Raw genomic sequence first — 27684 nt, forward strand, 5'->3', positions numbered from 1 at the left:
GATAGATATATCATAGAATGGTGAAAATAAAAACTTCTTTCAATCCAAATCCCTTTTCGAAAGATTCGATTTCTTTATTATTGGATTGTCATATTCACATTTTAATATAGTCCCTAGAACATGCATGCACTATATGTAATATATTCTTCAAATGAATGGATGATATTTTTTTTATATACTGATACATTTCCAAAACGTCAAGTAGTCATTTTGACACAAGTAATTAACTATTAGCATATCTGATAATAACAAAAAAAATTAAACAGCAATATTTTGAAAAATTGATTCCCAAATATTAATTGAAGGCAATATGATTTGTCCCGTACGTTATTTTTACGGTAAGTCCTTTACGGCGTGGAAGCACTTTCGTACGTGGCGAAGCGCTTGCAACCCAATAATCTCTTGGAACCAGAAGGTATATTCCTTGGAATGTACCATTTTAGTTTTATTTTTATGGAGTATATTATCCAACTAAAGGTTCTGTGTAGGCACTAAACGTTACATATTTCTGTCGCTTGCTACTTATTAACTTATTATCAGTTTTATATATAAATTTAAAATGTCGTTTGATCAAAAAAAAAATATATATATATAAATTTAAAATGTAATTTTCGGTTGTGAGTGTTGTACAGAGGACAAAGACGTTGCGTGGATTTTAATTATACATTGTCGCAATGTGGTTCTTTCCTGTTCCTTACTTCGCATTGTTTCGTCTTTATTAGGTTGATAGACATATACTCTAACGGCTGGGATGCTATTTTTCAGCGTCGTCATAAGTTATGCAGCTAAGAAATCACTCATCTTGAGTTTTGCAACTGATCAACTAAAGATATGATTAAAACTTGGTACTAATGTACATCAAAAGTGGCTTTTAAGTCAGCAATACATTTGATCCAAAAAAAAAGTCAGCAATACACATGTGGTGGGGGCTTAAATCTAGAGTAACATTACAAATTACAATCATACGAACAGAAAACTAATTAATTACATCATATGTAGATTGTTTTGTTCCTAGTTTAGCTTGGATCAAATCTTATTAAGATTCCACATATTAACACATACATTATATAAAGCGGTGTGTATGACTGCCACATGACTCAGACTCAGTGATTGTTCTTCCCACCACTTTGCATAGGAAGCTCTTGTCCACTGGAAGCTCTTTTTCTCTCTTTCTTTCGTTTTGGAATATCTCTCTTCGGCTAGTTCCTCGTAAAATATTGCCAATAATTGATCATTTTCAGTGAATACTATATCATTATTTTCAATCATAGTAAATATTCTAATATAAATAGAAAACTAAAGTCCTAAATTACATATTCCATAGTAGTCGTAAAAGATTATATTAAACCAAATATAAACAGAAGAAATCTACGGCTACTTGAACTACTTAACAGTACATCAAACCCATATTAACTCGTAATTAATCGTCATAGTTTAACATTTTAAAATGATTACATATATTTTAAAATGTAGTCTACATTTTAGTTCATGATGATCGGATCACTCGACCATGTATAAAATACAACCAAGACAGACCGTTACAAATTCGATGATTATTATATAGTTTCCCCCCTATAATGTTTCCAAGACCAACTTGAGTAGTATAAAACTATATTTCTTCACCTTTTGGGTCGGTTTTGTTTGAACGTGTTCCCTCAGGACTATTAGACACAAAGTGTCCCACATCGGTAGTTGGAAGGGATCCTAAGTAATATATAAGATAGATGGGCCACTCCACTTATCACCAATTGGTTTTAGGTTGGAAGCCCATCTAGCTTAACATGGTATCAGAGCCCGATCCACGCAGTCCAACCCGATCCACATCGACCCGGCCCAAAGTTGGTCTTCGGTCCTTGCCCGAGCATTCCGAGATTGACGCTCAAAGAGCCATCATCTCGAGGGGGCGTATTAGGGACAAAGGTCCCACATCGGTAGTTGGGAGGGATCTTTAGTAATATATAAGAAAGATGGGTCACTCCACTTATCACCAATTGGTTTGGTTTTAGGTTGGAAATCCATTTCACTATGTTCTGGGACCACAGTTTTCTTTTTGATCCCCTTTTATTTACCAAGTCAAGATTTGAATATGGCTTATAAACTGTACATTCATATGTATTTCAGGTGATTATTACAGTTTAATAAAAATATTTAATCATATAGGAATTTTAATTTGACGGATAAGTAGAACAATTTACACATTCTATATCGTAAGTTTCTATCTTCCTTCTTCTTTTGAAAAAAGTCTTCTTTTTTTTTTCTCTTCTGTCAACTATACAAATCAGATTCTGAAAATACAATAAATAAATAAATAGTAATAAAAGATAGAAATGAATTTAACGAAAAGAGTCTTTAGTCCATCATCTCCTTCCGTTCTTTTTAACAGTCACGATAGGTAAGGCATGTCTATATAAACTCTAATAAGAGTCGCCGTTACGTAACGACCATCATCTCCTATTACTAACTCTCTCTCACCTCACCAAGCACACAAAAACTCAGTTCCAAAATTCTTTCCTCAAGAGATGAAGCTAGTGGATAATACGACGGCGGCGACTGACAAGTTCACCACCACGGAGGAGAAGGACGGAGAAGACGCCTGCCGCACGATCGAGGTCGTCGAGAGAAACGTGTTTCAGGCTCATTTCGATGAAGCTGCTGATGCGGTCGAGGAGCTTAACCTGATACCGCCGCTCAACTTCTCTATGGTGGATAACGGAATATTCCGTTCTGGATTCCCTGATCCGGCTAACTTCTCCTTCCTCCAGACTCTCGGACTCCGCTCAATTATGTAAACACGTGTTCTGCATTTGACAATTTGTGCATCTTCGACATTCGAATTGCTGATTTTTAAGGTTTTTTATTTTATTTTTGAAGTTATCTGTGTCCGGAGCCTTACCCGGAGAGTAACATCCAGTTCCTCAAATCCAATGGAATTACTCTTTTCCAGTTTGGCATTGAAGGCAATAAGGTTCGCTTCCTTGTCTCTCTGTTCTGTCTTTTCTTCGTAAAGTCCTTTGTCCTAATTGCTAAACCTCTGGCTGTTTGTGGAGCCTGAAACAATTAATAAATGATTAAATATATAGTTGATAGTTTTAATCAATTTGGGATTAAATGATCTAATACAAATTAACTACTAAATTTTTTTCAGGGCTCAAATCAAATGTTTCATCTTGCTATGTCTTTTTTTTTTTTTTGTTTTGGATCAACTTCATCTTTGCTATGTCTAGGAGTGACTCTGCCTCTGACATTGGGATTAAATGATATATATATACATATTAACCACTAAAATGTTTTGAAAAGCTAGAGGTGATTGTTTGTCTAGGAGTGGCTCTGTCTCTGGCCTGCTCTGTAATTGTAATTTACTTGGATTCTACCCGGGGATGTCTAGACCTCTGGCTTCACTAGGGGGGAATTCTATGATTTGAAAATTATATTTATTCTAAAACCTGCAGTGTGTTTAGACAACGAAATTTGCTCCCATTTATGGTGTTCTGAGAATCACAAAGAGAGTCCATTAACAACAAATGGACTCTCCACAACTTTGGTATTATTTTATTATTACCTCAACTTAATACTCTATGGAATCTGTTAGGGGTTCTTGAATTTCAGGGGTTTAACTGTTTGATATATTGTCTAGTTGTTCTTAAATATTGTCTCATTGAGACATTACTAAATCTATTTAGTCTTGAAGTTGATCCTTCATGTCGACTTTGTTCCAAGCCATCATTTTTTAATCGAGTTACCAGAAAAAGAACACATCTTTGTTTATTGTTTGCCTCCTTGGCTCTTTCCGTCTCTCTTGACATTCCACTGCTTTGGTCCCACTCTTTTCTTTTCTGCCCCTTCAGCAACTCGTGGCCCTTATAGTGTCTGTATATTTAAAACCTGGATAATGGGCTACGTCAAAATATTAAATTGCTAAGTGTTGTCAACGATCCACTACTCCAAGGCTTACTTTCTGTGCGTTCGGTTGGTATTGTTTTCTTGGTTCTTGTTAATTGCGTATGCACTTTAAAAGAAATGCAGATATGATATCTTTATGAAATCATACCTCAGCAAAAGCGTTCCTTGAGGGTGGACAAGTTGTAGACCACCTCAAACTAATTTTTTAATTGTAAAAACTTGTAGAAAGCATGATGATTGTGGAAGTATACACACATATTAGGTCAGTTACAAATGGTTAAGTTTTAAGTCGGTTAGTGTTGTTGTTTAATAATACTTTATGATGTTTTAGTAGTTCATGTTTGGGCAAGCATTGGTAAGTGGTGGGAATAACCAGAAAATTTAGTCTTAAAGTTTATACGCTTATGAGTCATGCAGAATGTTACTTTGCTGAAGAGATTGGCTATGGACGTAATTTTTGGTTGATACATAATCTTGATAACCAAAATAGGGGATAAGACTAATTATTCTCTATATGTTTTCTCTCACAGCATCCGCCCTGTGTGTAGGTTCTGTTCCTAGGATAGTGTCATGTTTCTTCTAATGGAGATTCTTTTATGTGGGGAGTCGTTTAGATACTTACTACTGAAAAGAAAACTAAAAGTGCTCTCCTCGGTGGGCTAATTGTATTGGAAGTACTTTGGGATTTATTCCACATTCACATCGTTGAATCTCATTGACTTTGTTTTTTTTTATTATTCGTTATGCTCAGTGTGATAACTTTGATCATGATAGGAAAACCTTTATCGTTGATATTCTTGACTTTGCTAGGCTTTTTCCATCTCATAGATTCGTATTTCAAAGGACCTTTGTGTTTATTCCGTGTGGTTGTTGTTGTACGTGTGTGAAAGTAACTTTACAAAAAGAAAGAATATTTTTCTCAGTACGCAACCAGTAAAAGGTATCACATTTGATCATGTTTTCTGAACGTGTATGCATTGTCCTGATTAAAGAACCTTTTCCATAGTTGTTGTCTCTCTCAAGTGTCACCGTTGCTTAGTAGATTTTCTTTTCTCATCCTTATCTGCTCAATTTAGTAGTGTGTTGATCGATCTTTTGATATTAAGACATATTATAAACCAAGAAAGGCATCCTTTTCTTAATTTTCAGGAACCATTTGTGATTATTCCAGACCAGAAAATCCGCAAGGCACTCAATGTCCTTCTAGGTACGTATGAATAGTAGAAGCCTTTATTAAAAAAAAAAGTACACAAGAAACCGCACATTGATATGCTTTCTACTTCTAACTGTTTCTTATGACAATACCTCCTCAGATGAGAAAAACCACCCGGTTCTGATTCATTGTAAGCGAGGCAAGGTAAAGCTATCTCTCCAACACTCGAACATTTTCTTTATCTGCTGTGTCCCCAACCATTGTTAATGTATGATTTTTTTTGGAATGTGCAGCATCGGACTGGTTGTCTTGTCGGGTGCTTGAGGAAACTTCAGAAATGGTGTTTGACATCGATATTTGATGAGTACCAGCGATTTGCAGCAGCCAAAGCTAGAGTTTCAGATCAAAGGTTCATGGAGATATTCGACGTCTCGAGCTTCAGTCATGTTCCTATGTCTTTCTCTTGTTCCAGCAGGTAAACAGAGAAACCTAAGATCGTCACCTCAACTCAAAGAAGAAGAAAAGCCAACAAAAAAAAAAATATGAAGAGATTATTCTAATCACATAAGTGTTCCAGAGGAATCATTCTTCTGTTTCTTTCCCTTTCTCTGGAATCAATAATTATATTTCAAGAAGAAATATTTCTGATTATGATTTTACCATTTTTCCTGCTCATTGTATCCCCATTTAGGTAGATAAATACGTATACTAATACGTATATATGTATACGGATAAAATTATATAGGAGGCTTTTTTTTTTTGAACCACAGGAGTTTGTTTAGAATATAGCTTTTCTTGGGTATCAATTGTTGTAGTATTGTAACAATTCTCCTCATTTATAATAAAATAATATAAAATTAAAAACTCCACATACAACAAATATAAATTTCAATTACATTTAAATAATGTTTCATAATTCATACACATACAACAACATATACTACATAAAAATTATTCGAATATAAAGAAATTATATGGAATGACTATGTATTATAAATTTATAATGCATTCATTTAGGCAGTGGCCAATGGTCCAACATTGTTGGCCACAGTTGTCTCCATAGCCTTCATGGCTTCAAACCTTAGTTCTTTGGCCTGAAACTTGACAGCAGAGTAAAGTTTCATGTAATCCTCAAACACAAATTTTGGATAGTTATCCTTCTTCTCATTCTCTTTTCCGATCAACTCCGGAGCCGGAAAAATAACAGAGTCGCTTCCAGGGTTGTAGAATGATGCAATGGACATTCTTCCTTCTCCGTCCGTCTGAGCTATCACTCTATGCTCCACGCTCTTGTACTTCCCATTGGTTATCACCTGGTTTATTATTGGTTAACACCAAGGTTTTTAAAAGATATAATAAAATATTCGGTTCAGTATGGTTTGGTTTAATTTTTGGATTTAACAGCTAGGACATAATTAACCATGGTCTCTTAGTCGGGTTATTAATTCATGATTTGACATTTTTTTTTTTTTTTTTTAAATTTTTCGGTTAAAAAACGGTTATTAGTTTTTTTTACTTAAAGTCAAGAACCGTCTCTTAACCGAAACTAAGAATCTGAGTAAAGAGACTCGGTTAATTTTTGGATTTAGCACGTACCTCAAGCTGGTCACCGAGATTAACGACGATAGAATGCTTAACCGGAGGAACATCGACCCACTCGCCGTCCTTAAGGAGCTGAAGTCCACTGACTTTATCGTCCTGGAAGAGGAGGATGATGCCGCCTGCGTCGGTATGTGCTCGGAGCCCCTTGATTAAATTCGGTTTAGGACAAGGTGGATAGTTGCTCACTTTGGTTCCAAAAGTCGGGCTTTTCGACCCGTAGAACACCTTCTTCAGATAACCTTTCTCCAATCCAAGATTCTCGCAAAGCAGATCCAATAGCTCCTCCGACAACTTCTCTATCTTTCCGGCGAACTCTTTCATCAACGTCCTGTTAAAATTAGCCGTATAATATTTAAAGAACCGGTTTAATCGAAACTGGTACTGTTAAAAATAGCAAACCAGTGATACCGTAACCGGACGGAGAAACAAATTTTGGACCGGTTTAGAAACTAAAACGTTACCTGTAATCGTCGTCGAGATCAGGGACATGGGATATATTGGAGGCAGGAAGGTGCTTAAGGTAGAAAGTTGATTCCCAGTCAACGTCATTGACTTCAGACCGAACAGAGTCGAGTCCTCTGTTCTTAATGGACTCCTTGAATCTGTCTTCCATGCACTTCTTGTAGTGTTCCTTGGTCATCTTCTCCACTCTGTCAAGTAGCTCATGTGGAATCCCATGGTTCACACACTATATTTACCAACCGTTAATTATAATTCTTTTTAACTACAAGTTTCCATTATTAGAAATCATTTTTAAGTACGAGTTTCCATTATTAGAAATGAAACTTTCTGAAATACCTCAAAGAATCCCCAGTTTTCACAAGCGTCTTTGATCTTCTCCATCGTGAGTCCTCTCTCTTCTCCATTAAGCTTCTCGAGATTGATGATTGGAAAACTCTCCATCTCTCTCTAACTCTTTTTTTCTTATGACTTTCTTCTTTGGGTTTCTGGGGGGGTTTGGCCTAACTTTATGTTGACGCTTTTGAAGTGTGACCTAAATCTGATGACCAGAGGATAGGTTTTATAGAGAGAATAGAGGAGAAGCTTTGAGTTACTTCCACGAGTTAACATGTTACAGTAATAATAAGGTTTTTTTTTTTGGACCCACACCATTTGAAATTTATTATATATTACATTCCCTATAAAGTTTCACCAATTCATGTTACGGTTGAACAGAAGTCTGATGGCTGAGTTTTATAGTATCTTACTTTTGTTGTTTAAATTGTTATAATCAATAAAGGAGAAATTTAATTTGTACAATTTGTGGCTGCAGTCAACATAGTATGTGAATACAAACCGGAAAACACCAGATTTATATCACTTTATTCTCGAAACTATATGATATATTCTTAAATTTCATTTTACAAAATTACTTCTATGATTTTCTTTATGGAGTGTCCATGGTCCATGGAAGGTAGGGTTCATCATTGTGCGAGTTCTCCGCTAGCACGAATCATGGTTTGACCCGTTTTTCTATCTTTTGATTTTTGACTTTTAGTATAGTTTATATAACAACTTTATTTGAACATTATCTTGTTTTAAGAAAGACACTATTCGAAACTTACATCAAAAATCCGTAAGGAATATATTAATTCAGAGCGTCTAATCTTTTTTTGGTTACATTTTCTCTGACCGACATCCGTTTAGCCTTTTACTATTAACTAAAATCTACACTAATTGTTATTATGACATTCATTTTATTCTTCATGTATTGATTTTGATGGACCCATGGGTTTTCTATGTGTCCCATTAACAGCTGCTGTGTTGAAATATCTCCTCTATGTGCACGTCTACATTTCGTTGCTGTGTTGAAATATCTCCTCTATGTGCACGTCTACATTTCGTAGTCTCTGAGCCATAACCTTTGACCGTTCAGATCAAGTTAAGTAAATTATCATTTCAGCAGAGGAGCGTACACAGGGCTGACACGGATCGGATATCCGGATTTAATTTTTTTATTTGCTTTGCTTCGAAAAAATACGAATATCCAAAAAAACGTATATTCAGAAAATAAATAGATATTTATGGATATTTACGAATACTTACGGATATCTCATTTGTTTTGATTAATACAAATAATCTTTACAAAATTGATATAAATTTGTTTTGTATAAATTTGTTTTGCATGATATATAAAATAAAAATTAAAAGAAGTAGTGAATCTACATATTTTGTAAATTTATTAAAATTAGTTAACAATTATAATAACACAAAACTTAAGAAAAAAGTTACAGTTGTCATAATTTTTATTTTCTCTTTTTTTATGTTATACTTTTATATAAGTAATAATGTACATAGAATTTGTCAAATTATATGTTAGAATAATAATTATATAATTTTATACATTTATAACTTTAAATATAATCAATATATACATGTATTTGTATATTTCCGAATTGGAGCGGATATCCGCTTTCCAGAATTTTAATATTTGTGATTTGCTTCGATTTTAACGGAAATTGATTTTTAATATTTATTTTCTTAGAAAATTTACGAATATCTGAAATTTTCGGATCGAATCGAAACAAATAACGAAACAAATCAAATTTGACAGATAAAATGCTCAATCCTAAGTGCAGATTCGACCACGTTCTTCTCTTGTTGGCCACATTGATAATTTGAAAGCTGATAATATACTTCATCACTATTGTTTTTTTGAGGTAAAATACTTCATCACTATTTGGAGAACAGTGATTAGCCTTTTCTTTTGCTTAATATTTAATTACTTTGTGTTAACTCTGAAAATGATTTAAATCTTTATGTACTAGTAATTCTCATTTGTTCACCACACTTTCTTTTATAAGAAAGATAATTAAAAATCGATACATTCACATCTTCAGTATCCAATCTCACGGCATTCACATGATGAGCCTCCAATAATAAAATATTTGCAATTTATCGGATTTATTTTTACGTTGATTAATATGCAAGCTAGTTATAAGAACGTGTTTTATTCATGTAGACTAATATATTGGACTGGAAGGTGAAACTCAAGAAGAAAAAGATTTGGCTTAGCAGCCGATGTTATATTTTTCAATCGTATAGTTGGAAACGATTTGGTAATAAAATAATAAAATTGAGAAGTTAAGAACGAAGACTTGTAATAAAGAAACACTACGTTCACGTCCAAAATTTTTTACCATTGGCATTGTGTAATTTACAAATATATGATACAAATTTAAGAAAATGAAAACGACTCTGGCAATGCGGAATACAAGTTTTGGTATATATGTTCGAAGATTTGCTATTTTATTCGAGTCGGTTTGTAACTGAGTCCTAAATTCTTAAATGGGTTGATTATAAAATTTAATTTTAGTTAAAAAAAGTTTTGGTATATATATAAATTGTGGTGGGTTCTTATATAGTTAATTGAAAAAGATGTGTTGATGAATTGTGATGATGTGATTGGTAGATATCCCTCGTGGCTTTGGGGTCAAGCTACAGCATTGGTCAATCTCATACAATCGACATGACAAAACCCACTTGACCTACTCTCTTTATTCCATTTAGCTACCATCTTCATCAATATCCTCCGCCAGTCTACATAATGCATGTATACATATATCATTTCACATCCACGTAGATGTATGCAAATATCTTTTATATGTTATGAACTTAATTATTAAAATATGTGTTGCATCCATGATCCATCCTCGATGTGAATACAAACACACTTCGAATTGTTTATGAATGGGCTTTAGCTTTACAAGTTAATAGTGTTACTCCAGTGCTAATGCACAGATCAAATGACTGTGTATTAAATTATTTGATGATAAAACTTTAATTTTATAATTATCAATTAGAATAAAATTATTTTATTATATATTCTGTAACTATGGATAAAAATTGCCCATGAAGTGATGCTCTGTAAACAAAAAAGGTAAAATAATATTTTTTTTGTTAAAATAATATTTCTCATATTGTTTTAGCATAGATATATGTTTGCAAGTAATTTATGTTTGGAAACTGAGATACATACCAACACATAAAAATATAGTTAAAGTACTATATTTGATTCATTCAGTTTTTCTTTGTATCTGTCTTGTAAAAAATATTCCATAATATATAAATATATATTTTTAATAAAAAAAAGTTATGATATATTATGACAATAATATTTTTTTTGAAAATGTACTTACAGTTTTTGATAATTGGAGACATGATATAAAGAGAGAGTTTCAATAGAAAAATAATCATGAAAAAAAATATCATCATTTAATTTAAGTGCTACATTAATCACATCCGTGATTTTTCTTCACCATTTTACTCAAACACGTCATTCATTAGTTCAAGCTCAATTGGCTACACTTTTTCTTCTTCTCTCATTTCTATTATGTTTCTTATTAGAGCAGCAAACAGAAACTTTGAGCTTTGAAGGAAAAAATATATGTGCAACAAATGCAAATACTAATTTTAAAGTATTTCTTAATTAATGAACTGGGATAATACTTGAAAATTGATTTCCCGTCGTTGTTTGAAAGTATTTCTGCAAACTCATTAGTGGATTTCTGATTTCTTAATATAATTAATACAAATTTTAAAGTTTTTGCATTTTTTCATCTGTAGCAAATAGATGACAGAATTGTTCTAAAAATATTTAAGGAAACTCTGAGAATATAAACAAAACAGATATGAAAAGTACTTTATCAATAAAAGAAGTAGAGAGAAATGCATTGTTACCTTCGTAGCTGATAAATCGGTGGAGTTAACCGGGCCACGTGGTCTGGTGGTAAAGGAACTTCGGCTGAGGTGTCCGCCATCACGAGTTCGAGCCCCGGCCATCGGAATGACTTAGGCCCCTGGTGGGTACAGACGCAGGCTGGTTCCGGGCTCAGGGGGATTAAGGCCGAAGGCCTAAACCCATCCTGGTTAACAAAAAAAAAAAATAAAAAAAAATTGGCGGAGTTTAAAGAAACTCTGAGAATATATATAAACAAAAGATAGAAAAGTTCTTTACTACATTGATCATTAAAAAAATTCCATAGTCACGATATTTGAAAATCTGAAAATATTGAGAAGAATGTAGATTATAAAGAGAGAGAAAAAAACTCGACAAAAAGAGAGAGAAAAAAAAGTTTGATAATGAAACGTGGGATAATTGAGAAAAATAAGGATTAGGTTAGTTAAAATTGCAGGAAAATAGGAGATGGAAAAAAATCCATCGATTGTTTTTTTTTTAAATCAACTTTTTATTGTTTTCAGAAACTTTTCTAAGTGGCAATTGTTTTTTTGTTTTCTAAAATTTTTCTACATGGCAGTTTCTGATCGCCATGCGTCTTACGCTTTGATATATAAGAGATTATATCATAGCTTTAAATTTTGAATGGCGGAACCCGTATAGCCCAACTCAACACACTACATAAAAGGGCATGGTTCAATTCGATTACCATTAGATAAAATGAACAGTTACAACCATACCAGATATGTTGATACATGCATTCAGCCGGTGAAACTTGAATTTGAATATCTGAAGTGTTACTTGTGTATGTGAATGTATAAGGGACGATAATTAATTATTAACTTTTTATTATATATTAATAATGCTGAATAAAAAACCTAAACAATAAAATTATAAAGTTGTCCAATATATAACACTAAAATATAAATCATATATTTAAAATATTTATGATAATATAAAATTTATATATTTATAAAATATAAATATATCCGTACGAATGTCCGGGTCAAAGTCTAATAAGGGATTATATGAGGGGCTTTAAATTTTGAATGGCGGAACCCGTATAGCCCAACTCAACATGGTTCAATTCCATTACCATTAGATAAAATGAACAGTTACAACCATACCAGATATGTTGATATATGCATTCAGCCGGTGAAACTTGAATTTGAATATTTTAGCAAAAAAAAAAAACTTTAATTTGAATATCTGAAGTGTTACTTGTGTATGTGAATGTATAAGGGACATACTATCTTGTTTATACATCTTTTCAGAAGGAAAGTGTAAAGATAGTATCCTAGTGTGTTGAGCAGAAAAATCAAACAATTGTTGTATTTCACTCTTCTCCTAGTTATGAAAAAAATAGTTACAGTTCAGCTTACAATTTAACAAAAGAAAATTATCAAAAGAAGCATCTCAATCTCTGTCTAGCCAAATTAAGATCATATCAAGTGCTTAGCCATGATCTTGTTTTGATTCTGCAACCATAACTGCTGTTCTTGCAACACAGATTGCTGATTTACCCCTCCATTTTCCGAAACAGTCTCTCCGAACCCAAAACTCTCAAATGTTGCAAATGGGTCACACTTCTCCGGCAAATTCCCTATGGCCTTGAACGTTGGCGTAGACGACGGCTCAAAATCTTCAGGAAAGTTCACCTGAAACGTCGGTTCCGGCTGAAACTCCGTCACAGCCAAGGCATTGAACGTGGTCATCAGTTCTCCAGCTAAAGGCTGAAAGTCTGACTCCGCAGCTAACGGCGCAGTAGCTGTATCCTCCAAGAATGGATTGTATTGGTCTGTAGTGGCTTGCAACGCAGGCATCGGATTATCTAATCCGAACGGTACTATCGCCATCGAGTTAGTATCTTGCACTTGCGTAGCTGTTTCTTCTAGCGCAAGCAACCAGTTCCCTGATGGTACTATCGCCATAGGGTTAGTATCATGTACTTGCGTAGCTGTTTCTTCCAGCGCAAGCAACCAGTTCCCTGAATCTCTCTGATCCTCAGAGGTTGTAATCGTTTCTACGTTCTTCCTCGGATCATCTCGCAACATCAACGCCTCCCAAGGATCAAAAGCCTCGTCCACCTTTGCATCTTCTTCCTTCTTCTTCTCTTTGGCAGAAACAGATGGATTGTTAGGAAGAGACTTAGTCGAAACCGTATCGAAGTTATTCCCGTTAAGATCATCTCTCCCTCCTCCGTAAGGCTCTGACTGACACGACATCGGAGGACTACTAGTCCCCGCATCAGTCCTGCTCATCAAATCCTCCAAAGAAGTACTCCGAAACGACCCCCCACAGTCCCAGTACCTCTCCGAAGCCTCAGGCGAGCTTGAAACCGTCACCTGAGGCTGCGGAGGAGGAAGAAGACTATTCGGCGGCGGCGGAAACGACGACTGATCTTTCAAAAACTCCCGCAACGTCTCGAGAAGCTCTAACGAGATCTTCTGAACGCTAGGGTACTCAGACGTGCGCCCCACGCCGATGGATTTGCAGAGATCGTAGAATCCGTTGAGCTCGTCGAACTGCTTCGAAGCTCGAAGGCACGCTTGAAACGCGTGCATGCAAGACTGGTACTGGAGATGGAAGAAGCTGTCGAGGAGAAGAGCTAACCCGTCGGAGATGTCTCTGTAGAGGTCGAAGCTCTCCTGCGCGACGGCGTAGAGAGACATCTTCACGAGCTTGTTGGCTTTCGCGTCTCCCGTCGGCCGCGTCGCGATGGCTCTGTCTAGCAACCTCTGCCAGTGCGTGATCTTGTCGAGGAGCATAACCGGTTTCATGTCTCTAACCGCCGGTTCATTTAATTTAGGACTAAACCGGGATTTGGAGGTGGTTATTCGTCCGGTTTGGTCCCGGTTAGTGTAACGTCTTTGTAATTTCCCGGTTAGGAAGCAGTCGAGCCGCTCGTCGAGGTATAGCGCGAAGGTGCGGACGAAGGCTGTGTAATCCCAAGGGCACGAGTTCGAATCGTCGCGGAAGGTTGAGAGGTTTAATATTTTCGCGCCGCGTTTCATGGCGTGGAGGACTTCGCGAGGGAAGTAAGGGGCTCCGTCTTGGAAGATCCTGAGGACGAGGACTAAGGATTTGAGCGCGACGATCCAGTTCTTTGTTCGTCCGATGCGGCGTCCGATGGCGGCGGCGCAAGCGGCGGCGTGCGATTTCTTCGAGGAGATGATTGCGAGGATGTCTGAGACGAGGCGGTCGTAGATCGGGACGTCCTCGTCGTGGCTCGTGGTTTTGAGGATGGCTACCTCGAGGGTGGTGAGATCGCCGCCTCCGTTGGCTCCGGTGGCGACTTTGGCGAGGCTGATGCTCGTGTGGTCTTTGACCGCTCCAATCGCTTTTTTCAGCTTGCTCGGCATTGTTGTGGACGTCGCGTTTCTTATTCTCCCTCTAGATTTTTTTTGTTTGTTTGTTTCTCTCTCTAAGGGGAAAGAGTTGGCAATTTTTTTGTTGCGTCTTCTAAATATAAAAGAGTGGAAGACAGAATTAAATGGCTGGAGACTCGAGAGATCCTTTTAAGACATGACAACGATATGGGTTGACTAGAAAACAGAGACTTCTATCATTCACACACGCGCGCTATTGGCGCGTAGAATTAACAATGTTGTTGGTAGAACTTAGAAGCTTGCATAGCACGCTTCAAACTTTGTAGATGTATGTTTTACAAGTTTTTTTGTCAAGCGATTCGTGTAAAGCTATTATTATATCACAATCAAGATGAGTTTAATTCCTACAAGCTCCTTATAGGTTAAATCCAATGCCAAGCTGTGTTATGTTATCTTTTTATAAACAAACCAAAGGAGTGGCTAGCATCTTTAAATTCAATATCTTAGGCGACAAGAATATTTATAATGTGATCATATATCTTTATTGTTTCTTATAGACGTGCAAACCATTAGATATATCATGTGAGTAGGTTTTCTTAAGCTTGTGAGACGAATCATGAAACAATATTGACTTCACGAGTTTTACAACATTTGATGAAAATAGATTTTCCAATTCTGATCTCTTTCTTTCCCTTCTTCCATTTTTAAGTCACTTCGTCTCTAGTGTTTAAAGCCAGTTCAATATTCTCTTCGAGTGATCTACCCTTCCTCTCCACGGTGATTTTTCCACGCGTTTTGTTGCTGCTTAGCTCAGGGATGATGAGACCACTTACAGGACCAGCTCCAACTGAAAAACTAAATATATATACCTGCAACAGGACGAAGCATATTTGTTATGTTTTTATATGGTACTGTGTAATTGATCTAGAGCTTTGGAACAGGAGACTAAGTATTGATGGATTTAATTCAGGCTTCTTACATGAGTGTTCCTCAATTATTGGCAGACTTTGGCTTAGATCTTCGCATTTGCAACTCGCTTAACTGATCTTGAACGATGACATAAGAAGGAAGGGAAAAGATATTTTTCAGCCGAAACTATAATCAGTGAAGGAACAAGTAGAGCCATTAAAAACTTGGGTAATGTTAAAAAGAGAAGATGCTTGGGTCATAATGGTATTTATGATTGTGAATACTAATCCGGTTGGACTAAAAATTTCAGGCGGCAAACATGTTGAAGAAGAGGGCATATTGAGATGAGAAACCAATCTTGAATAGAGAAAGCTACTGTCTATGTCTGTAAGATGGAATGAGATCTTAATAGGTAAGAGATCAGATTGTGCTGTAAGACTATAAAAAGTTGCAGTGTTGATATAAAGATGTTGTGTTTGAGTGATTAAGCTTTGTATAGATAAGGTTTCAGTCTGCAAATGTATACAGGAGTTTGATTAGTCAGTAAGTTCAAAAATAGAACTCTGAACTAGTCATTCTTCTTGATACTTGTTTGATTATTGAATAATGGTCATTAGCTTTATTAAAATAAACAAACCCTTACAAAGAGTCTGCACTCAAAAGTTGCTGCTACAAACTTGTTGAAAGTGGAATAGAGAAAAGGAGAACAAAATGAAAGACTATGAGGATGGAGAATAGAAGCATGGGGTTACTAGAATTGAGGGTATGCATAGTTTTGGAAGCATGAGATGCTTGTGTTGTTGCTGATGCATTTTCCTTGAAGCCACATAGATCGACATTCCCTTTAAATGCAGATTCATTTTGATGTTGTGTATGTGTTGTTGCTGATACATTTTTCAAGCAACTCTTTCGAAGAAAAAAGCCACATAGATCGACATTCCCTTCAAATGAAGACTCATTTTGCTTTTGAAACTGTGTACCCTGTGGTATTTGGCCAGTGAGTTTGTTGTGTGACATGTTAATATACGACAAGAAGGAGAGCTTCCCTAACTCTTGTGGAATTGTCCCAGAAATTTGGTTACTAGAGATATCCAGTGACTCAAGGTCCGTGAGGTTAGCTAGAGAGGATGGAATATGACCGGTGAAACCATTGTTGGATAGGTCGAGGATAATCAGCCACTTCAAAAGACCAATCGATTCTGGAATCTCTCCTTCAAATTTGTTTCCAGAGAAATCAACGATTGCAAAAACGTTTACGATCCTATCAAGCATCATGTTTATTCCTTTGTTGTTTATTGACAAGGAAGGATGAAACCCAAGTGAGTAAGAATCGCCGATGAATTTCAATCTCGGTCGATCATATGCAAGGCTGATGGCTGCACTCCAATTCATAAAGTAATTTGGTGGGAGGCTCCCGTCAAACATGTTACGAGATATGTCAACTATCATCAGTTTCGAAAACGTCAAGGGGTAGTGAGGAGAAGATATAGGACCGTAGAATCTGTTTGCTCGTAGGATAAGTACTTGCAGATTCGGCAAAGACTCCAACCAGAAAGGAAACGTGTCACTAAAGCAATTGCTCTCCACATTTACAAACTCTAGGCTTTTGCAATTTACAAGAGACCTTGGAAATTTTCCACTTATTTGGTTGTGGCTGACGTCGAGCATCTTCAGCGAACTGTTGGAGAATGTGTCGGGGAGGTTGCTAAGGTTGTTGTGATGGAGATTCAACAATGCTAGTGATCCACTCAAGCATCTTGGAACCGAACCACTTAACCTGTTGTTCGACAGATCAAGGAATAATAGGTTCCTTGAATTGCACAAAGAAAGAGGCATCTCTCCTGTGAAATTGTTGTCTGATGCAAGTATGTACTTCACGGTTGGTGGAATGTTTGGAAAATATCCTCGAAAGGCGTTTGAATTCAAAAACAAGTAGACTAGTACTGAAGAGCTATGGAGAAATTCTGGAGAACCTTCGAAACTATCAAGGGAGTTGTGAGAGAGACTAAGAGCGGTCAAAGAAGGAAGATTCCATAACCATTCGGGCACTTTCCCTTGGAGACTATTGTTTGAAAGGTCTAGAAAATAAAGCTTGGTTAAAACAGTGGTGTTGCTGCTGATTGAGGAAGGAAGCTCTCCAGTGAAGCGGTTTTGGTGAAGATCCAAGTACTCTAAGTCCGTGAGTCGCCCAAACTCTGCGGGTAACGAAGAGGAAAAGTCGTTGTAAGAGAGATCGAGATACTTGATCTCCTGTAATCTGAAGAGGCTACTATTAGCATCGAGAGTTCCGCTGAGACATGCACCACGAAGTTTTAGCTCCGTGACCCCACCGGTATCTTCATCAAACAAAACCCCATCAAAGGAGATAGCGTCAAGGGTCCAAGAGTTTGTCACTGAGTTGTTGCATGACAGAGTAAACTCGTTTTTGAAAGCAAGAAGGCTCTCCACTTGGTCAAGGCGACGATAAGGCAGAGAAACAAGAGTAGTAACCAAGAAGCTTAAAGCAAATAAACAAGAGATGGAGCTAAGAGGCACATGCAATGTCATAGTGGGAAAAAAAAAAGAAGAAGATGTGCAAACTAGAGAGATGAGGATAAAATGCCTCTGTATCTATGAATGGGCTTTGCTGCCATGTAATTTAATTTATAGCCATGGTTAGGATCTTTTGATACAGCTTGACTTGGAACTTGTGTAAAGTCTTCCGTTATGTATCAACCACATTTTTATTCCACGTAGACCGGGTCCCCTATTATACTGGAAAAGTCGTCTTCGGTTTAAGTGGAAAAGTCATGTTTCTCGAATATTAAAATTCAATTGTTTGAAAAAGTACAAATTAATTAATTAACTTCTTTTTTTTTCGTAGAGATTCATATATGAATATGTCTGTGTTTATATATGAACAGCATGAGATCCTTACACAGGGACCAGGAATACATCTGCGTTTATATAGTATAAATTAAGGGAGTAAATGCTAACGAGGGATACTTTTACATATAAATATATAATTGAACAAACCAAAGAAACATGTTTCTTCTCAATGACGGAACAATTTGAAGAATAGCACAGGTTTATATGTAGCAATAACTTGTCCGATTGCTATTCCGAACAATACTCCAGGGCCATAACCTATTGCTGCTGCTTTCCAGTTTAACACTTGTTCTTGCTTCGGCGACTTTGACTGTTGTATTTGTGTTTTTGGTTGCACATTTTCCTGAAAGCATCTTTTTTCTAGCGGAAGACCACAAAGATCTACATTCCCTTCAAATGAAGAACCATTCTGCCCGACAATCTGTGTACTCTGTGGTATTGGGCCGGTGAGTTTGTTCTGAGATAGGTTAACGTACGCCAGGAAAGTGAGGGTTACTAGCTCTTGGGGAATTCTCCCAGAGAGTTGGTTCCGAGATAGATCCAGTGATTCAAGGTTGGTGAGCTTCCCTAAAGATGATGGAATATAACCCACGAATCTGTTGTTTGACAAGTCCAACGCGATAAGCGATTTCAAGAGACCTATTGATTCAGGGATCTGTCCTTCAAGTCTGTTTCCAGAGAAATCAATGGCTCCGAAAATCCTTAAGATTTTTTCCAACTTTAGGTGTAGTCCTTTGTTAGTCACATACAAAGAAGGTTGGAACCCAAGCGAGTAAGAATCTCCCATGTACTGTGGTCGCCGTTGATGATCTTCAGGGACGTTGACCAAGGATGCATTCCAGTTCAGAAAGTAATTTGGTGGCAGACTTCCGGTAAAATTGTTACGCGATATATCAATTATACGCAGCTTAGGAAATGATAGACTGCTTGGAGGATAAGTTATGGGACCATATAATCCGTTTGATCGTAAGATAACGACTTGCAGGTTCGGTAGAGATTTCAACCAGAACGGGAAAGTGTCTGTGATTCTATTGCTCTCCACGTTTAGAATCTCTAGGCTTGTGCAACTCACAAGAGACCTTGGAAGCTTCCCAGTGATTTGATTGTGGCCAACATCAAGTGTCTTTAACGAGTCGCTTCTGTAGAACATATCCGGAAGTCTTCTAAGCTTGTTGTCACGAAGATTCAACACGGTGAGTGATTCACTCAAACAATTCGGAACTGAACCACTGAAATTGTTGTTTGAAAAATCGAGGACGGACAGGTTCTTTGGATTGCACAATGAAAGAGGTATCTCTCCTGTGAAATCATTATTTGATGCAACCATGTACCTCATGGTTTCTGGAATTGTAGGAAATGGTCCGTGAAAGGCGTTTGAAGTTAGATATAAGTAGACAAGTGATGAATTAAGGAACACTTCTTTTTGAGAACCTTGGAAACTATCAAGGGAGTTGTGAGAGAGACTCAACGCGGTCAAAGAAGGTAGGTTACATAACCACTCGGGCACTTTCCCTTTGAGTCTATTATTAGAAAGGTCTAAAGAAGAAAGCTTGGTAAGATTGTATAAAAGAGGAATACTACTGTTGAGATTGTTAGATGAAAGGTCTAGGTAGGTTAGGCGGCTTAGGTTACTGATAGAGGATGGAACTTTCCCGACCAAGTCATTATTAGAAAGATCCAAGGAATCTAAGTTGGTGAGCCTGCCAAGTTCGGCGAGGAATGAGGACGAGTTAATGTTGTTGTAAGAGAGATCGAGATACCTGAGGTGGTGGAATTTGAAGAGGCTGCTATTACCTCCGAGAGTGTCTTTGAGACATCCACCACGTAGGTCTAGTTTAGTCACAACACCGGTCTCGCTATCAAACACAACCCCATCAAAAGCGATAGCGTCTCTGATCCAAGACCTGGCCACCGAATTATTGCACCTGCCAAACTCATTCTTGAAAGCCAGGAGGGTCTCAATTTGGTCGGGACGACGGTAAGGTTGAGAAACAATAGTAGTAACCAAGAAGCTTAAAGCAAAGAAACAAAAGAAGAAATGACAACTGATGGAGAAAACATGCAAACGTAGTGTCATCATCGGAAAATAGGAAGAGATTGAAGAAGAATGACTTGATATGAGTGATGATGCTTCCTAATATTTTTATAGGCTAGCAAGAGCCAATTCTCCAGGTTGACTTGGAAATTGCGAGTCTTCCCACATTGTATCTGCCACAATTATTTATTCAACAGATATCATCTGGACCCACTAAAGTTATCACCATATTGAATGGTCTAATTTCTCATTTTCCATGAAGGCGTGAATATTACGTCCACTTGCATTAAAAAAAGAAAAGAACAGAAAAGCTCTCTGTGGACAAACTGAAACAATACTAGACTTTGCTCAAATGAGCTTTATTAAGATAGAAAAGAGATATTGAAATAGCTCATGAGAGCTTTATTGAATGCAACAAACTAAATAGAGGAAAGCTTAGATTGTCACCAAGATAAGAAGGTTTTGGATTGATTCATAAAGATAAAAGAGAGGCTGCTTGAAAGGCAGCCAAAGGTTACATACTAGCAAGTATTCTAACGACATATATAGTGGTTTATAAAACCCTAGTTACATAGTTACATATGCTTCTTAATGGATCATAAGATGGGCTTCAGTGTGGGCTTCAGTAAGAAAAGCTCTCGACATATAGCTTCTGTTCAGCGGAACGATTTTCCATAACGACGTTAATGTTCTAGAAGTGCTTAATGTCTAGTGATTTTTTTGAAAACTGGTCTAAGTAGTCACAAGTTATAGCTGAAACTTGTAAACATATAGTTTTCCTATTTTTCAGATAGGATCAGGCATAGAGGCCAAATCTTCTCCATGTGATATTTCATCATGAGTTGCTTCTTTGGCAAGTCCAGTAGGCTCTCTATCATCATCCAAACTGTACCAAAAAATGACAATGTTAATTAGATGATTAAACATCGATATTTGGCCAAACCTTTAAATATTTTATTGTGTAAGAGATCAACGTTTTGAAGGTTTCATCTGCGTCCATCTTATAATGCTTTGATCTCAAGCCAGATGAGTCTATCCGCCTCGAGGGAGATCGTGATCGAGATCGCTGCAACGGCTCTTTTTTGACAGGAGGAAGCTGACCTTGGAGGAAACCAGAGACGGCGTTATCGAGATCCCAGGTGAATCCTTCGAGGAAGAAGAGTGCTGTTTCTTGAGGCGCTGAAGTTGCCTTGCAGACAGGGCCGTGCCTGAATAGACGCAGATAAAGCAGGTGCTTTGGAGCCAAACAAGATTTATATATTTAGGGGGTCAATTACAACGAAAACTTTACATAGCTCTATTGGTAAGGACCTCAGGATGCATAGTCGAGGTTTTGAGTTCTATTCTTTAAACTGCAATTGTAACCACTTTCTTTGTTTTTTTAATTATGAAGGGCCAAAAAAGTTTTTTGCTTGTGGACCGAAAATTTTCAGGCCCGGCCCTGCTTGCAGAAGCCGATGATCGGATCTTTCCCTGGAGAATGCTTTGTCTTCATGGTAACTAAGGGTTAAAGACTTCTCAGAGAAAAACTATTGTAATATTTAGCAATTTAATAAGATTCAACTCCTTTTTGCTCTTTCAAAGTTTTTATAACAAAAAAGAGATTTTATAGGTGAAAATATTTTATATTTGCAATAATAGTAAATTTTATTTTTGCAAATTTAACATATTTTGTTTTTGTAACTGCATGCTTAAACTACGTAGCTCCGAATACTTTGTTATGGATCAATTGTATCTCGATATCTTTAATACATACAGTATTCTCAATTTCTCATGTTACTGCAAGAAACCTATAATAAATAATGGTAAATGGTAAAGTTATATAGCTTGATTTCAAAAACTGTAACTAACTATCTGTAACCTTTATTCCACAAAGATAATTAGTGTGTGAATACATTCTCTTCTTCCATCAAGGAAACATATTTGGTACGGTGAATGCTCTCGCAGCCAGGACAGTTGTGTAAGCTCTCGTGATGTATATGTCGCAGTCCAGACAGAAATAGTGCTTGCATATACGACATGTGAGCAGTGCTAGCATTTATAGTTGCCATAAACGAACTATAAAAATTTCTACTATAAAAAATAATAATGCATATTATAATAGAAAAAACATATAAGTAAATAAACAAAATAGTAATTATACAACACGATTTTTTATATTTATTAAAAATATTAATCACGTATTATAGTGCTTTCATCGTATAAACTCAAGTTCTTATGGTTACATTATGCCTATGATAGTAGTAGATTATGCCTTGATTTTTTTTTTTTCTGCTGCCATAAGCGAAGGTTTTTTTTTTTTACTACTGTGGCACGGCACCAGACATGAATCCGACGCCAAGAGGAGCATTGAAAATAAATTTAAAACTTATAAAAAAGTAGGAAACTATTATAGCCAATAGATAATTGTGAGCTCACTTTTCTCAGTTCTACTACAAATTTTCCAAGAAAATGAGCTCTACTTCAACCACGGACCCTAGCACATTGTCTTCATGTAGATGTATGCCGTGAGCTTCTCCATGTTCAGTCATATATGCAAGTATGCAACTGGACGTAATAATTATATTTTTACTTCTTTTTTTTTTTTTTTGATCAACAAAGAAAATAATTTTCTAAACAATTGAATTTTATGATTTGAGAAACAAGAATTTTCCAATTAAATCCAAAAAAGAAAAGACTTGTCAAACTAAACCCAAAAAAGGAGAAGAATACTTTACCAGTATAATAGGGTCCCCGGTCTACGTGGAATAAAAGTGTGGTTGATACATTACAGAAGACTGACACAAGTTCCAAGTCAAGCTGTATCAAAAGATCCTAAACCATGGCTATAAATTACATGGCATCAAAGCCCATTCATATATACAAAGGCATTTTATCTTCATCTCTTCTCTACTTTGCACATTTTTTCCAGTCATGACATTGCATGTGCGTTTTAGCTCCATCTCTTGTTTCTTTGCTTTGAGCTTCTTGGTTACTACTCTTGTTTCTTTACCTTCTCGTCGTTTTGACGAAGTCGAGAGCCTTCTAGCTTTCAAAAACGAGTTTACTCTGTCATGCAACAAATCAGTGACAAACTCTTGGACCCGTGACGCCATCTCCTTTGATGGGGTTTTGTTTGATAAAGACACTGGTGGTGTCACGGAGCTAAAGCTTCGTGGTGCATGTCTCACCGGCACTCTCGACGCTAACAGTAGCCTCTTCAGATTACACCAGCTCAGACATCTGGACCTCTCACACAACAACATTTCCTCTTCATTACCGGCAGAGTTTGGGCGACTCACCAACTTAGAGTTCTTGGATCTTCACCAAAACCGCTTCACTGGAGAGCTTCCTTCCTCATTCAGCAACTTAACCAAGCTTCAATTTCTAGACATTTCTAACAATAGTCTCCAAGGAAAAGTTCCCGAATGGTTATGGAGGCTTCCTTCCTTGACCGCGACTAATCTCTCTCACAACTCATTTGATGGTTTCCAAGGCTCTCCCCTCCATAACTCCTCAGTACTAGTCTACTTGTTTCTGAGGTCAAACGCCTTTCAAGGATCTTTTCCAAACATTCCACCAACCGTGAAGTACCTGGACGCATCAAACAACAACTTCACAGGAGAGATGCCTTTATCGTTATGCGATTTAAGGAAGCTGTTAGTTCTTGAACTATCGAACAACAGTTTCAGCGGTTCGGTTCCAAGATGCTTGAGTGAATCTATCACATTGATGAATCTCCGTCGCAACAACCTTACAAACCTTCCCGACACATTCTCCAACAGCTCACTAGAGCTGCTTGACGTCGGCAACAATCAAATAAGTGGGAAGCTTCCAAGGTCTCTTGAACACTGCAAACGCCTAGAGTATGTAGATGTGGAGAGTAATCAAATAAGTGACACGTTTCCTTTCTGGTTAGAGTCTCTGCCTAATCTCGAAGTGCTTGTCCTACGATCAAACAGATTCTACGGTCCTATATCTTCTCCTCAGCATCCTCGACCATTTTCAAAACTGATGATGATTAACATAGCGGGTAACATGTTTGACGGCAGTCTTCCACCAAACTACTTTGTGAACTTGAGTGCAGCCATTACACCAAGAGTGAAACACATCGGCTCTCTTGTTGATTTCTCTGGAAACAGATTTGTAGGACAAATTCCAGAATCCATAGGTCTTTTGAAGTCGCTCCTTGCCCTCAACTTATCCAACAATGGTTTCACCGGTCATATTCCATCGTCTCTAGCTAACCTCACGGAGCTTGAGTCACTGGATATATCTAGAAACCAAATTTCTGGGACAATTCCACAAGAGTTAGGGAAGCTCTCCTTCTTGTCGTATATTAACATGTCACACAACAAACTCACTGGCCAAATACCACAGGGTACACAGTTTCAAAAGCAAAATGAGTATTCATTTGAAGGGAATGTCGATCTATGTGGCTTTCCTCTTCGAAAGAGTTGCTAGCAAGAACGCAGACGCAATCATCTCACGCTTCCAAAGCAATGCATACCCTCAATGCTTGTAACCCCCTTGCTATTCTCGTTACTCCTAGTTTTTCATTTTGTTCTCTTTTTCTCTATTCCACTTTCAATAAGTTTGTAGCTACTTTTGAGTGCATACTCTTTCTAAGTTTGTGGTTACTTTAAATAATCAAGATAATGATCATTATTCATTAATCAAAGAAGTAGCAAATGGACTTGTTCAGAGTTCTTTTTTGAACTTAATGACGAATCAAAAACTCCTGTATACAATTGCAAACCAATCTCATCTTGTTTTATTCATGCATGGTGACAATATTTGCTTTTGTATCCACCTCAAACACGGAAGCTTTGTTCTCTGGAAAACCATGCTATAACTATAAACTAACACATCCTAGACATTACCTGCACAGAAAAATACTAAAAACTATAACCAAAACTGCCAGAATTGCCTGATGTAATGTTTTACTGAAAGTGAAATGCTTAAGATGACTTCCTCATCACAGTCAATAACAGATCCCCCCGAATATACTCGTTAACAAACCCATGAATCCTAAGCCTTTGGGAACTTCTTATATCAAACAAAACAGGTTATCTAAAGTAAGATGTGGAATCTTATATGAAATACTAACCCAGCAGTACTAACAGTGTATAGTAGACAAACTTGAGAAACATTTTTACATGATCATGGGTGTAAGGTGCATATGCATAGTGTTCAGTTGGCCGCAAAAGTAAGGAAGTATAAACAGAACACACCAATGCTTCGATTCCCCCTGCCTCTATCAAACAACCAAAATTGAGACAAAATGCGTCCTCTAAGATAACATAACCAATAACATGCTCTGAGTTAACTATTTATCGATTTAGAGAATTTGTGTGGGTGTCCCCTGACGATTAAATAAACCAAGGACTCTACTGTCCATGAATCCTAGTTCAAAAAGATTGATTTCCAGGTAAACAAAGAAGAGAAGTGAACATACTATGTCGAAGCCCTTCACCAGCAGCTTTCAAATTTTCTGGTGATCTCTTAGTTCATACCGTATCGGAGAAAGAGAGAAACTCGACGGCTACGAAACTACGTGTCGACGTCGGTGTCCCAAGTCAAATGTTGAATTACAATTCATTTTGGTCCACAACACGGAACTTGAGAAGATAATCGAATAATTAATTGCGGTTTTGGCCCCAATCAGACGAGATAAAAACCATTATATTTTATTTATTTTGCTAATAAGAGCCATTACATCTTTTGTTCTTCAACTGAAAATAAATACGATGAAATAACTCTAGCTGTATGTAACAATATTTGGTTGATTCATGCTCTATCATCTTATAAACATCTATTGAGGATAAAAATGAAAATTAAAAAGATTGAATAAATCCTACATTAATATATGTGTAGTAGTAGTAGGTATACACATACATACATAAGTGACGTATATCTCTGTGGTTAAGAAAACAAATAGAGATAAAGAGTGTTTAGGAAGACTAATTATCTGACTTTTCCTCATCGCTTGTTGTGCAAAGGATTTGATCCCGTCTTGACCTTCCGTTTCTCCGGTAAGATTTCACCGGCGCCGACGACCGGCCGAGTGTGTTGAGAAGGGAGAAACCCTCTTTCTTGGCTAGGTAAGGGTTCGGAGGAGAAGCGTCGTCTTTCAACGTGAAGTCTTGAAGCTTTAGATAAAACAACAAGGAAGAAGAGAAAGCCAATGAGACAAAGAAGACGACCCTGATTCATATTCTAAGGACTTGGAGAATGTTTCTTTTTGTTTTGAGAGAGAGAGACTGGGTATGACTATGAGAAATAAGAAGTTGTGATGCACAAACTTCCATATGTGAAGTTAAGAGCGTGTATATATTTGCATTTTATTCAGGGATTAGGTGTAGACATAGATGGTCCACTTCATAAAGTTTCTTCTTTGTCAACATTAATTTGTATACTTACACAAGTATGTGGTGCCATTTAAGTATAAATATTATGTGACGATAAACTATTGAAATTTATTTGTTATTGTTTTTTTTTCTGCCAGCATTTTACCATTTTTATTTCACAAGCATTCACCATTAGGCCTGAGACTTTTATCCGAGATTCGATCCGGATCCGATCCAAAAATCCGGATATCTTGAGGGGCCGAATCCGGATCCGGATAGTAAAATGTTGGATCCGTCAAAACCGGATCCGGATCCGGATATCTTGATTTTTTAGTCCGGATATCCGGATCCGTAAGTTTTATTAATAACAATTTCAAAAATAGTAATATCTATACATAAAAACTAACTTTATTTAATATATTTTCATTTTTATAATAGTATATGTAAATTTTGTAATATTATACATAGAAATAATTAAAAACATTATATATTTTTTATTTTTAAATTATTTTTAATATTTTATATATATTATTATTATTATTTTATTTATTTTAAGGACCCAAATCCGGATCCGGATATCCGCCGGATATTACAATTTTTAGAAGGATATCTGCAATCCGGATATCCGAGAACCCCGGATCCGGATAAGGATATGGATCCGTCGGATAAGAATCCGGATCCGGATACCTAAAAATTGCTCGGATATCCGATCCGTTTCAGGCCTACTCACCATAGTAAAATTTAAATGGTAACATAGCAACAACATTACTACTTTAGTACAAACTGACATACTACACTATTGTCATATTAAAGCGTTTTTGCTAATCTCTATTATTAAAAGAGAATTACTCATTAAAAAATACTCCTAAGTTTTCTAACTT

General features: G+C 36.7%; 7 protein-coding genes across 8 annotated transcripts; 2 read left to right on the forward strand and 5 right to left on the reverse strand.

The window, feature by feature from the left end:
• The first annotated feature begins 2418 nt into the window (after positions 1–2418).
• Positions 2419–5920, forward strand: LOC106295481 (probable tyrosine-protein phosphatase At1g05000). Of its 2 annotated transcripts, XM_013731398.1 has the most exons (6): positions 2419–2785; positions 2872–2969; positions 3450–3541; positions 5050–5107; positions 5214–5257; positions 5347–5920. In XM_013731398.1, exons 1-6 carry the CDS (start codon positions 2520–2522, stop codon positions 5530–5532), a joined length of 744 nt encoding a protein of 247 aa, XP_013586852.1. In that variant the 5' UTR covers positions 2419–2519; the 3' UTR covers positions 5533–5920. The 2 variants fall into 2 exon arrangements, with proteins under 2 accessions (XP_013586852.1, XP_013586851.1); XM_013731397.1 differs by lacking the exon at positions 3450–3541 and having other exon boundaries at positions 2426–2785; positions 2872–2965; positions 5347–5859.
• On the reverse strand, positions 5906–7658 carry LOC106295480 (1-aminocyclopropane-1-carboxylate oxidase 4). Its single transcript, XM_013731396.1, has 4 exons — positions 7454–7658; positions 7117–7343; positions 6650–6983; positions 5906–6366 (listed from the first exon to the last, which is right to left on the reverse strand). Exons 1-4 carry the CDS (start codon positions 7556–7558, stop codon positions 6067–6069), a joined length of 966 nt encoding a protein of 321 aa, XP_013586850.1. The 5' UTR covers positions 7559–7658; the 3' UTR covers positions 5906–6066.
• Positions 7659–12628: 4970 nt separating this feature from the next.
• On the reverse strand, positions 12629–14780 carry LOC106293352 (clathrin coat assembly protein AP180). The gene has a single exon (XM_013729019.1). The coding sequence runs from the start codon at positions 14693–14695 to the stop codon at positions 12776–12778; it is 1920 nt and encodes a 639-aa protein (XP_013584473.1). The 5' UTR covers positions 14696–14780; the 3' UTR covers positions 12629–12775.
• A 1460-nt stretch (positions 14781–16240) lies between these two features.
• On the reverse strand, positions 16241–18118 carry LOC106344235 (receptor-like protein 12). The gene has a single exon (XM_013783646.1). The coding sequence runs from the start codon at positions 18116–18118 to the stop codon at positions 16241–16243; it is 1878 nt and encodes a 625-aa protein (XP_013639100.1).
• A 331-nt stretch (positions 18119–18449) lies between these two features.
• Positions 18450–20617, reverse strand: LOC106293314 (receptor-like protein 12). Its single transcript, XM_013728977.1, has one exon. The coding sequence runs from the start codon at positions 20517–20519 to the stop codon at positions 18606–18608; it is 1914 nt and encodes a 637-aa protein (XP_013584431.1). The 5' UTR covers positions 20520–20617; the 3' UTR covers positions 18450–18605.
• Positions 20618–21256: 639 nt separating this feature from the next.
• On the reverse strand, positions 21257–21797 carry LOC106344236. Its single transcript, XM_013783647.1, has 3 exons — positions 21766–21797; positions 21449–21682; positions 21257–21360 (listed from the first exon to the last, which is right to left on the reverse strand). Exons 1-3 carry the CDS (start codon positions 21795–21797, stop codon positions 21261–21263), a joined length of 366 nt encoding a protein of 121 aa, XP_013639101.1. The 3' UTR covers positions 21257–21260.
• A 1590-nt stretch (positions 21798–23387) lies between these two features.
• Positions 23388–25085, forward strand: LOC106344237 (receptor-like protein 12). The gene has a single exon (XM_013783648.1). The coding sequence runs from the start codon at positions 23388–23390 to the stop codon at positions 24915–24917; it is 1530 nt and encodes a 509-aa protein (XP_013639102.1). The 3' UTR covers positions 24918–25085.
• Positions 25086–27684: the final 2599 nt, after the last annotated feature.

This window comes from Brassica oleracea, chromosome C5 (assembly GCF_000695525.1).
Source record: "Brassica oleracea var. oleracea cultivar TO1000 chromosome C5, BOL, whole genome shotgun sequence".
Lineage (NCBI taxonomy): Eukaryota > Viridiplantae > Streptophyta > Magnoliopsida > Brassicales > Brassicaceae > Brassica > Brassica oleracea.